Genomic DNA, 12,511 nt, shown 5'->3' on the forward strand with positions numbered 1-12,511 from the left:
AACTATGGTTCTGTGAGGGGTGTGTGTGCAGATCTCTCTCTGAGAATTCTCAGCACCCTCACCAAACTACAGTTCCCAGGATTCTCTGGGGAAAGCCATGAGAGTTAAACTGGAGGGGAGCCAACTGACTTGGGGGTGGGGGCGCGCGCATGGTATGGCCTCCTCCTGTGCCTTTTACAGGATCTTGATGTGCAGAAATAAGCAGGTGAAACTTTCACAGCATGGAAATAAGCATGATCACCAATTAATGCCTGCAGATCAAGGCCAGATCTGCACCTGTGTAACTTGCATAATTGTTGGAGATGTAGTGCACCTAATGCTTCTTTAATTCATATGTTTTGGCAATGCCAAGTAGTTGCCCCTGTTTGGGAGGAGGTTATAATAAGGATACACTTTGTTCTAAAACGATCTATAATATGGAACGATGTACATCTCCTCCTAAATTACCTACCAGCTTCTTGAAAATTAACACACGGTCAGTGCAAATGGACCTTCAGAACCCTTATGACAGCCAAAAGACTTATAAAATGTGCACCTCTAATAATGCAATGGACTGAGGACTTAATAACGTTATCAATATTTGAACAGGTGTCACGTAGGCACGACTTGCAAGCGGATAAATATATGGATATTTGGGTTGCTTTTCTTGAAACCTATGTATAAATCTCTCCCTTTTTTATGAATGGTATATTTGATGGGGGGGAAATGATATTCCTATGTATATAATCTCCCCCCCCCTTTCTTTTTCTTCCTCATGACTTTTTTTTTTGGTTCTGTTTTGTAATTATTCACAATAAAAAAGGGGGGAAGGGGGGAATGAAAAGCTAAACAAAGACATCTCTAGATTCTGTATTTGCAACTGCAGCTGACGAACAGTCTGTGAAGAAAAGCCTGCACTTGGCTTGTGCTGCCCCCTACCTCACACTGGCTGCGTAGGCCACGTTCCTGCAGACGAGACCAGATGCTCTGGATGCGGCCTGCGTGCTCAGGGTGGTTGCTGTTGTCCCCACACGAGCACTGGTGTTTCAACATGACAGAATCATACACGATCCCTGCAATGGAAAGACAAGGGGCATCTAAGTCACTCACAAAACTCCACCTTCCTCAGGATTCCTTCAGCGCAGGCAGCTGACATGAACATGAAGAATTCGCACGTGGCTATTTCCAGAAAATTTGAAGCCATGGGGGGAAAAAACGTTTTTTCCTGGGGGGTTTGGGAAAAAACGGAAATTTTCGGGAAAATTGAAATAATGCAATATTATGTTAAAACATCATGCTAAAATAAAACATCCCATAATCCATTTTTTCTTCATTTTTTCCCCAATCTTTTTAGGGGGGAAAACACTAAAAAAGGCTCCGGAAAAAAGAGGAAAAAAGTTTTTTCCCCGAATTTTTCTGGGTTCTCCCCCCCCCCAGGCTTTCACATCTCTACACACGGCACAGCCCTTCCTGGACGCGGTACAGACGGCAGGTGAGCAACTGTAAATATGAATGTTCGCTTGGGTAAAGAAACAATCTGCAAATGGGTGTGTTTGATTGATTGTATCATTTTCTTGCTAGCCCCTCTGACAGCATCTGTGCAGATGTAGCAGGATACCAATTTTAAAATGAGAAAACAAATAAGACTAAATGATGATGATGCGGAAGTCTCCCTGATGTGCAAGTCTTTCATGTATAGGGTGCTGGATTTTTTCATGTTTTTTTAAAGAAAGAAAGAAAGAAACAGGACAGCATTTACAACACAAGGTTCATTCACTTGCAGCCTGAAGTGGTACAGTCCAAGGTAGGCTGTACCATACATTATTTCTGCACTTTTAAAATGGCCCTGAATGAAATTATTTACTTATTGTTATATTTATTATATGCCTCATGCAACAGATTTCTCTTGGTGTCTTACAGTACAGTTTAAAGCATAATAGCAACCTAAGAAAAATATCACATTATCACAGTAAAATCCAACATAGCATAAAACCAATTGAAGTACACTGATGCAGCAGACAGTGCAGATACAGAAACTGAAGCCACCATCAGATACAAGAGTTCAAGCCTCACTGCAGGCACTAAAATACATCTTAAATACTGGAAAGGCAGTGTCTTAAGGAACAGAAAAGTCTTAGCCTGGTGCTGAAAAGAAAACTTCTCCTGTTGACCTTCAAAGCTTTTCACGGTCTAGCTCCTGCCTATCTCTCCTCTCTCATCTCACACTATTGCCCCGCTCGTGCTCTTCGCTCCTCTGATGCCATGCTTCTTGCCTGTCCAAGGGTCTCTACTTCCCTTGCTCGGCTTCGTCCATTTTCCTCTGCTGCCCCTCATGCCTGGAATGCTCTTCCAGAACACCTGAGAACTACCAACTCAATCACAGCTTTTAAAACACAGCTAAAAACTTTTCTTTTCCCTATAGCTTTTAAACTTTGAGTTTGTTCTGACTCTATACTGTTAGCTTCACCCTTCCCGGTGCCTGTTTACACTTCCCTGTGCCTGTTTGCATTCTCCTTCCCTTCTTATTGTTTACTACAACTTTATTAGATTGTAAGCCTATGCGGCAGGGTCTTGCTATTTACTGTGTTATCTGTACAGCACCATGTACATCGATGGTGCTATATAAATAAATAATAATAATAATAATAATAAAAGATAGCAATGAAGGCAGCAAACAAGCTTCCCTTGGGAGAGCATTCCAGAGCCGGGGGGGGCCACCACTGAAAAGCCTTCTTCCTTATTGCTACCCTCTGAGCTTCAGAATGAAGGGCACTTGAAAAAGCACTTCTGTAGATGACCTTATGGCACTGCGTACCAATGACAGCACACCCCAGGTAGGCTGATGAGGCGTCCTTCATCAAATAAACAAATACAATAAAATGAATATCTGGCTGGGGCCAGGGGATGTAAATATAGTGAGAAACTGCCCTGCTCTGCCCAGTGTTAAGTTGGATCTCTGCACCAATATCTGCCATTGCAAGATCTCCTTCTCTTTCACTCCAGTGCCTCTTAGGGGCATTTTTTAAAATCATGCCAAGGAACCAGAGACCTAGGGCCCAAACTCATCTAAGGACTCTACTGAACAGGTTCGCTGTAAAGCAGTGGATTTCGACGTGCCAGTTCATTTCTTGCGGTTAGCTGGTCAACCTCGTTAAGTGAGATAAAAAATGTTTGCTGCTAGAGGCAGGTCCTTTTGGCATTCGCTTCAAGGCTCTGGAATGACCCACCGATGGAGATCAAGACGAGCTCCTTCCTCCTCCTCAGGGCTTCTCTGGAAGGCTGCAAGAACCCCCCACTCCTCTCTTGCGAAATAGGGGGCTGTTCCCAATCGCTATTTTTATTTTATGCTTAGGGTGCCAGGCGTCTTGCTTCACGTACTTGTCCTGATTGTTTTGTTTAACTACGGTTTCAGATTCTTTTGTTGCATTTTTACACAAACCACCCTGAGCCTGGGAAAGACAGTAGATCAAACATTTGAAATACGTAAACTGCATAAACCATGTGAAGCAGGCCCCCCAGGAGAGACATGTGGGCTATGCACGAAAGCACATTCCTTACTCTTTCCCTCTCTCCAAAACTCCCAGTAGGGCAGCATTCCACAAACTGGTGCCCTCCAGATGTTTGGGACCGCAACTCCAGACCACTGGCCATTCTAGCCGGGGCTGATGGGAGTCCAAAACATCCAGGGGACACCAGGTTGGGGAAAGCTGCAGTACGGGAGGTAAGCAAAAGAATCCCTGTGATGTACCTGCAGCCCAACAGAGTGAGTGGGCAACTTGCGGCCCTCCAGATGTTTTGGCCTACCGCTGCCATCAACTCTAGCCAACATAGCCAATGGATGAGGGAACATGGAAGGTGCACTCCAGCAACATCTGGAAAGCCACATGACCCCACCCCAACCCCCAATGTTGGATTGTTAGAAAGAAGGTTCTAAGTGCCAATTCTCTTTTCACATTTTGTGCTTTGGGAGTGAGGGATCATGAGAAAAACAACCACACACCGCAATGAGCACGGGGGTGCTCTTTTCACTGGCAGCCCTGCGTTGAATTCTGCTGCTCTCGAATGTGCAATAAACTGTATCCCTTTGTCCTGAATGATGCAAATATGTGGTGCATTTTTCGCTCTCCACCAGTGGCAGCCAGTGACATGGGGGAAGGAGTGGGGAGATAAAAGCATAGCATGCTGACCTAATGGGTATGTTTTGCTATGTGTTAGAGGAGGGAAGGAAAGAGAAGTTGACACAGCACTGCCATTTCTGGCGGCAACCCTGCGTGTACTGCCTTGTGTAATTTTGTCCCCCGGGCATCTGTTGCAGGGGATCAGAAAGGGTTGTGTGTGGGGGGAGGGGGGATGGAAAGGGACACCTGGTATATTACCTGTGGTGAAGCGTGGCTTGTTGGACTGCTCTTGCACTGGCGGTGGGATCAACTTGGAAGACGTGTCCTGGCTTGGTAGGGATGCAGTGGCTGGGGCGGGCGACGAATGAGCCCTGGAGAGCGGCCGATGGGTTCCGCGTGCGGCTGGGATCAGCAGGGTGTCAGCAGGAGGCTGCCTCCGGAGAAGCTGGTGCTGCTGCAGGCGCTGCTGCTGTTCCCAGACATACTGTGCCTATGGATGGAATGAAGAGGGACACCACATCAGATGGGGAACTTCTCCACCACCTCCTCTGAAAGTTCAGCTGGGGGTTCAGTCTATGGCCAGACTCACAAGCAGTGAGTCTGCATCTTGGTAGGTGCTGCCCTCTAGTGCATGCATGAGGCATAGGCACAATTCCTTCAGCTTCCCAGAACTATAAGGTTTGAGAAAGGGGAAAAGGAAGGGAAGGAAAGGAAGGGGGGGGGGGGGGGGAGAATGAATGAAAGAAAGAAAGAAGTAAAATAAAGTCTTGGTATATGAAGGAGCACAGTACATGACCAGATACGCACAGGAATGTTCGAGGCAGATCGAAATCCATCCCTGTTGCAGACCTTGCAAATGGGAAAGCTGTTTCCGCTACAGTCTGTGAAGCTATGAAGCAGCCTTTCCCAACTAGGGGTCCCCAGAGGTGGTTGGTCTACAACCCCCATCACCTCTAGCCACAGCCCAGCCTGGCTGGGGAGGATGGGAGTTGTAGTCCAACCATCAGCTGGTGAGCCAAGGTTGAGAAAGGCTGACATAAGAGTTTTTTTGGGGGGGGGGTCCCCCCGAAGTCAGGAGCGCAAATCACACTTTCATAAGGTGCCTTGCCACATTAGTTCCTGGGAGATTCACAAGAAGCTCCTGCATTGGAGCTTGCTTTTTGCTGGCTCTGTGTGTGTGTGTGTGTGTGTGTGTGTGTGTGTGTGAGAGAGAGAGAGAGAGAGAGAGAGAGATCTGTATATTTACTTGGAAATAAGTCTCAGGAGAGTATCCAATGTGAGTCCTCTGTAGAATAGACCCCTAGAAATGAATGGAAGTTAAGGTGACTAACGTAAATCTCATTCATTTCAGTGGGTCTACGCTACATAGGACTGCCAGCAGATACTACCCCCGCTGTTCAATGGGGCTCGCCTCCTCAAACAGAGGTGCATAACCTCTGGCCCACAGGCTGCATGTGCTTCCATAACCCCCCCCTCCTCGCCGCTGCCAAATTTGTCACTGATTTTGACAGCACTGCTGACGTTGACGCCAATGTCACACGTGCTGCCTCTCCTGCCACTTTGTCCCCCATCCTGCCCCTCATTATTTCCCCCCAGCCTCTCTCTCACACAAACACACACACTGCATCTGCCCGTGAGATCACTATTCCCTTGGGAGGGTGAGTATTTACAAACGGAAATGAGGCGCAGTTGAAATGGACCAGTGTTATATAAACCGATCTGCCAAACCTGGGTACCAGAAGAGAAGAACTGCAGGAGCCAAAAACCTGGCAAGGATGCCATTTGCTTATGTGGCGTTTTAAAATACGGAAAGCTCGGTGCCTGCGTGTGATTTTCCTATGGGCGTACGTCTCTATACCCTTCCAATACCTGCTGAAGGACGTGCTCCTCTTGAGTCTGACCCAACCTAGAGCTCCGTTCTCTCTCTTTGCTGCTGCTGCTGCCCCCTGCTGGTGATGGCTCCACCTGACCCTGGGGCAGGTCACTGGGTTCGCCGCCTGCCTCTGCCTCCATGTCCTCGGAAGATGGGATCTGCTGTAGCCGAGGCTTCTCGCTGGACTTGGACATGCGCTAGGAGGGGAAGATGGAGAGACAGGGTCACCAAGGGCTGTGCAAGCTAACTGGAGCACTAGGAAAGCCAAGGTTCATGGATCGCTTAGGGCCAACGTAGGTGACTCGCACCCAACGTCATATTCTGCACAACGTCTTTCTTGCCTGCTAGTCATAGGAAGGGGGAATCCTGTACCTAAAAAGTGCTGCGTACAAATGAATGGCCAGGTTCGCTTCCCTCCAGAGCTTGCCTCTCTAGTAAAGCACAGCCCGAGGAATGCAGAGCCTCAGATGCTGTGGCTACGGTGTACCCCAGAGGTGGGGCACTAGTTTCAGGTGGGGTCCAGATGACCCCCTGTGGGCTGAATGAGGTCATGGGGCAGGGGTCATGCCTCCTGATGCCATTTGAGCCCCGGGCTGACACACTTGGTGGCCCATCAGAGGTAACAAGGGGATCCCTTTCCCCACCTGCTTCTCCAAGTCCTCAGTAGCTTCCATGCTAGGGGACAGGACTAAGGAATGGGTTGGGGCCTACAGAGCCAGCCCAATCCCTCGCAGGCCAAATGGGGAACCTTTTATGCCCGAAAGGCTGGATTACACCCTCAGGTCAGAGTTTTCCCCATGGGCCAGATTACATCCACCGTTCTGCCCTGCCCTGCCAACACAATGTAAGACGCATCGCCCAGGAGCAGTGTTTTGGCTATGATGACACTCCCTTACCTTGCCCAGCTGTGTCTGCTGCTTCAGCCGCTCCAGAAAGAGGGCCTGGTGCTGCTGGTAGACCAGCTGCTGCTGCACAGCTCGGGGGCTGGACGGCAGGGGCTCCGAGCGCGTCCGTCCCAAGGGCTTGTGGACCGTAGACATCGGCAGTCGCTCTGGGGGAAGCACCGAATGGCTGAAGTGAAAGGGGACGGTGCCCAGCCCCGGGACTGTGAGGGGAGAAGAAAAGAGCGTCAAGGCAGGAACGGAAAAAAACAAAGAGGCTTAAGGAAACCCACTCATGCGGTGCGGAGGATTTAACGTGGGTGGGAGATATCACCACTTGCAAAGGCTGTGGATGTAAAAGAGGGAGTGAAAGAGAAAACTCAAAGCATATTTCTAGCCAAAACAGGCTCTACATTAGCAGCCATGCCACAACGTTCTGGGCCGGTGGGCGTATTTGGAATGTTGAGAGTGTCGTGGGTGCCCTCACAAAATGGCTGCTATGGGGGATGGCTCGCCTGTTAATAAAACGATGGCACGTTCTGTCACAAAACACTCATTTTCCAGAAGGCAAACTGGCGAGACTAAAAGAAACTTGCCTTAAGTACAAGGAAGAGGTAGAGTCTGTCTGAGCTCCAGAACACAAAAACACTCTTTTAAACCCAAATAAAGATGACACCAGAGAGCAGCACGTGGCGCTGCAGAATGCCAGCCTCTCAGTTAAAAACAAAAATGTAAATTAAGAAATAAAATAAAAATCAGGAGAGACAGGGAGCCCAACGCTGGGGAACCTACCTCTGCACTCACAGTACAGGTTATGGCAATGCATCAAAGGAATTTAAGAATTGCTTTGTGAAAGTACTTCTATTTTCATGTTTCTGGTTCATAAGTTTGAGAAGAAGAAGAAGAAGAAGAAGAAGAAGAAGAAGAAGAAGAAGAAGAAGAGGAGGAGGAGGAGGAGGAGGAGGAGGAAGAAGAAGAAGACGACCCCAAACTAGGAAGAAAAAACCCCTAAAATCTGCACTGAATAACCCACCCAAAACTAGGAACATACCTAATTCATATATAAAATCTGCTTCTATATGGGCTTTGCTGGTTGATGGTACAGCACTGACCACAAACCATAGTGCTCGGCGTGTTCTCCCACTAAGTTGTTGTCGTTATTATTATTGTTATTATCATTTAGGCTATTTAGGTTGGGGGTGTTTTGAGATACTTTGCATCTCAAAGTATCAGCAATGCAATTAGTTTCATGCAGTTTTCCATTTCTTCTCCTGAAGACAGCACAGCAATTTTAGTTTTATGTCTGGATCGACCCAGTGTCCAGTTTCAGTCACAAAATTACTAAATTAATTTAGTACTACATTGTTAACAAAATGGTCTGTTCTTTCTTGGAAAGTATTCATTGTAAGGATGAAAGACTTGTGAGTTAAAAACAGGAAAATATAGTTTAAACACTGCTCCTTCAAAATTGCTGACAATTGTAGGAAGGAGTAGAAAACTTCAAAGTCAAGGTCAGCTATGGAAAAACACACACAGATACACATGCGCACACACACCAGAACAATAAAACAGAAAGAGTAGGGCTATGATTCTATACATGTCTACTCAGAAGTAAGTTCCACTGAATCCAAAGATGCTTACTCTCAGGTAAGGAGGCTTATCGGATGATATCCTTAAACTGCAGTCCTATACACTCTTACTTGGAGAAAACCCCATTGAACTCAGTGGGATTTACTTCTGAGTATACATGTCTAATACAGCACTGCTAAACATCTAAATGGATACATTAAAAACTTTTTGACCCCCTAAAAAGGTCATGATGAATTGGGAAGCAGAGTTTTTTATTATTTGCGGGGGGCAGGGAATCCTTTTAACATTATTTTATATTAACCTTTCCCTAACTTTGGTTCCATATATGTTGAAGGACTACAACTGCCATTCTCCCCAGCCAGCATGGCAAACGGTCCAAGATGTTGGGAGCTGGAGTCCAACAACGTCTGGGCACCCAAGGTTGGGAAATGCTACAAGTAATTATAAATACTGCAGTTTTGATTCCTGACCATGGGCCATGGTGGCTGAGGCTGATGGGAATTGTACTGCAAAACATCGGGAGGGCAGCAGGCTGCCCAGCCCTGTATTACGGCTGACTGGGCTTGAAATCCCTTTTGAATTTCCCAAATGCAGTCCCCAGCCAGGAAGCGAAGAAGAGGCCACTCCATCAGGCTGTTGATAGATCCCCTGGGGTTGACTGGTGGGCTGTGTTTGGCTTGGTGGATTGAAAGTCAGTGCAGGGTCATCTGAAGTCACTGGGTAGTATCCAATGGTAATCCTACAGAGTAGACCCACTGAAATGAATGGGACTTAAGTTAATCATGACTAATCATTTCAATAGGTTCTACCCTAAGTAGGACTAACATTGAATACCACTCACTGTGTAATGTCTGCTGAATGTATTTCACCAGTACAGAGAGCCTGATGCCATTTATGGAAGAATGGGCCAGTAGATAGGGAGAATACTGGCGTGTAAGGTACAACTAGAGCTGATTCAGTCCAACAGGCAGTAGCACGGCGAGCAGTACTGAAGCAGTGCACGGTTAATCTGGAACCAACACCACCTCAATTACTAGAGAAACGAGGAACGAAGGAGCTCCCGTGATGTTGGCCAACACCACCCTCTTCTATGAGTAACGCTCTCCTGCATGGAAGCCCGCCGTCACCACAAACACTACAATAACTATCAGGCTGTGCGCTAATGATCTCTCTTCCATTTTGCTCCGCCCTCGATTACCCCGTCGAGGAGTCCCGGCTTTTGTCCATGTGAACGCACTCCCATATCGGGTTGGCCAAGGTCTCTTCTCTTCCCCTCCTCCCCAGCATGAAGGGCCCCTACACACCTGTCACCAGAGGAGTGTGCGGCTCCAAGATAATTACGGGCTGGAGCCGAGAGGAGAGGGGGCTTCCGGGCTCGTGTTGCTCCAAGCTGGTCGGCAGGAAGACGGGCGCATGAGTGCTGGTCAGGACAGGCACCTTGTGCGCAAGGCCTGAGAGCGTCCTGGGATCTCCATCCCCCTGCAGAGAGAGAATTGAGGAGAGTGGATAAAGGTAACTTCCCCAGCCCCTGAACTACTGACTCCACCCCCCCCCAAACTCTAAAAGGGGGTGAGTTGGGCACAAACGGTCAAGGTTCAGATCAGGGGTTGGCAGCACCAGTGGACAACAGGCCAATTTCTGGTGGACCTCCACGTGCCTGGTAGTTGCTGGCCATCTTGAAAAAACAACCACAAAAAACAATCCACAAAAGCACATTTTACATTGAGGGTGTTGAACCACTAAATTCCATTTGAGAAAAGCTCTCTGGGCCACATTCCAGTAGTGGGCGGAGCAAAAGGGGTGGGGACCAAGAGCAAAAAGGGTGGAGCCAACATTACAGCTTAAAGCACTGCCAGCAACTAAGACTCAGGAGAGACATTTCAATCTTTTAAAACGGGGTGGGGAAAACTGCACAAAAGCCAGGAAACCATGAAACAATGGGTGGTTGGAGGAAAGGGGCATGACCATCTAGGCAACCCTGCAGGGCCGGATTTGGCCCCCGGAGCCTGAAGTTCTGCACCTTTGCTGTACCAGTGGAGCCCGTCTCAAAGTACGAGCACCACTGTTGCAAGGCAAATATGAGAGCAGCAGTGGGGCAAAAGAGATGGCTGTGGACAGCATATGGGAAATGGCTGCTCCCTTCCCTTTCAAGCCACTTTCCACACTCCCAGAAATGGTCATCTTTTTCCAGCTGTGGATTTCATTAGGACCTGATCTACACCAAGCAGGATATTGCACTATGAAAGCGGTATATAAAAGGCAGAAGCCACACTACTGCTTTATAGTGGTACTGAAGTGCACCAACAACTGCTGGGGCCCATTGACACAGACCATATCCCGCATTCATACCGCCATATCCTGCTTGGTGTAGATCTGGCCTAGGTCTTCTTAGCTTGTCTGCTCTTGAGGCTGCTCTTCCAGCCACCTTGGGCAGCTGTCCCCAACCTAGCACCCTCCAGACATTTTGGACTTCAACTCCCATCAACTAGCATATGGGCAATGGTCAGTGGTGAATGGGAGTTGTAGTCAAAACATCTAGAAGGCTCCAGGTTGGAGAAAGGCTGTCTTAGACTCAAGCCCAACTCAAAAAGAATCTCCTGTTTTAAAAAAAGGTAGCAAAAATGTCCCAAGGCTTTTGTCGGTAAGCCTAAAACCTTCAGGATGGGGTGGGAACTTCCTCCTCCAAGTGCCTGCCACCGCCTCCTTCCCCTTGCCAAAGTCCCTTTAAGACATACCCTGGCAGATGCCGCAGACGTGGCTGGAAGTCCAAGGGTGAGAGCTGGGAGGGAGCCAGTGGTCTGAAGAGCAAAATGGGCCAAGGAGCTCTCCTGCTTCCTCAGGAGCTGGGCTAGTGGCATCTGTACCAAAGAGAGAGAAAGAGAGAGCATCCACCAATTGAAGTGGTCTTCAAAACACTGGAGCTTCAGGGGAAACCATGTCACACTGACCTGTTCTCCAAGGAAATCTGAGGCCTGTTTGCCACAGAAGTACTGCTATGTTGCAAGGGATTCTGGGAAGTCTTCCACAGTGCCCACTCACTAAGAACGTAAGAAGAGCCATGCTGGATCAGAACAAGGGTCCATTTAATCCAGCACTCTGTTCGCACAGTGGCCCACCAGCTGTCGGCCAGGGACCCACAAGTAGGTCGGGGGCGGAACTTGACAGCCATGGAAGGGTAAGAATTTCTCAGAGGCTGCCGGATGGCTTAGCCGAAAAATCCAATTATCTCATCTAAAAGGGCATAAATCTCTAATGAACATTTTGGAAAAGGTCTGTGAATTATAACTGATGGTGATAAGGACCTTTGTGGAAGTGAAACTGATATAAGGAGTGGGGAAATCAGCGCGTCTTCTGGGCTTGCAAATCAATTTTCGGAGTGGAGAGGGAATGTAAAATTAAAGTGGTTTTTTTTTTACTGCCGGATCTCTCCCAGCGACTTCTGACTTGATTTACTGTGTATCTCACTCCTTATCTGTGTAGAACGAGTTACTGGCAATAAATTTAACCATCAGAATGTACTGAGAGAGAAAAGCTGTTTACGGGCATGGAATGAGAGACTGTCTTGTTTACTATTCGGGACATTAAGAAATTGATTTATGCCATATGCCGAATATTGGGAAAACAAAAACAAAAGTGGGAAAGGTTAGCTGGTTTCATCGTAAACGCCCCAGTAATCATAATCTCCCCCGCCTTGAAAAGCTGTCTTCGGAAGAATTGCTTAGCTCTGATAGTGAAAAAGAGACGGAAGGTCTTAAGATGGCGGGGAAAGCTGGCAAGGCGCCAGCCACCTTGGCTGAAATTAAAAGCATCATGCTAGATAATAACGAAATTCTTATTAAAAAGATGGCTCAACATGCTGAAAGGGCAGACAAGCGGATGGATGAGCTGGCTGACAGGATTGTTCAGAATGACAAGAGTATAAAGTTATTGGAGGCTGGAGTAAATCTGTTGGAGAAAAGGCAAGATGTTTTTGAAAAAAGTTCTAACGTGCAGTTCCAGGACCATGAGTTAAGGCTGATTCAATTAGAAGACCAGAATTGACGTTCATCACTTCGAATTAAGTACTTTGT

At 47.6% G+C, this 12,511-nt stretch overlaps 1 protein-coding gene across 4 annotated transcripts in view; it reads right to left on the reverse strand.

Moving 5' to 3' along the window:
- HDAC7 (histone deacetylase 7) overlaps positions 1–12,511 on the reverse strand; it is a 266,746-nt gene that overhangs the window by 46,925 nt on the left and 207,310 nt on the right. For all 4 annotated transcript variants that reach the window (XM_063119277.1, XM_063119279.1, XM_063119276.1 and 1 more), the window contains 6 exons: positions 11,177–11,299; positions 9,746–9,920; positions 6,867–7,075; positions 5,967–6,167; positions 4,356–4,587; positions 919–1,052 (listed from right to left, as the gene is read on the reverse strand). In XM_063119277.1, the coding sequence (XP_062975347.1) occupies positions 919–1,052; positions 4,356–4,587; positions 5,967–6,167; positions 6,867–7,075; positions 9,746–9,920; positions 11,177–11,299 (1,074 nt within the window). The remainder of the gene's footprint in view (positions 1–918; positions 1,053–4,355; positions 4,588–5,966; positions 6,168–6,866; positions 7,076–9,745; positions 9,921–11,176; positions 11,300–12,511) is intronic.

The sequence above is a fragment of the Elgaria multicarinata genome, chromosome 3 (genome assembly GCF_023053635.1).
Source record: "Elgaria multicarinata webbii isolate HBS135686 ecotype San Diego chromosome 3, rElgMul1.1.pri, whole genome shotgun sequence".
NCBI lineage: Eukaryota > Metazoa > Chordata > Lepidosauria > Squamata > Anguidae > Elgaria > Elgaria multicarinata.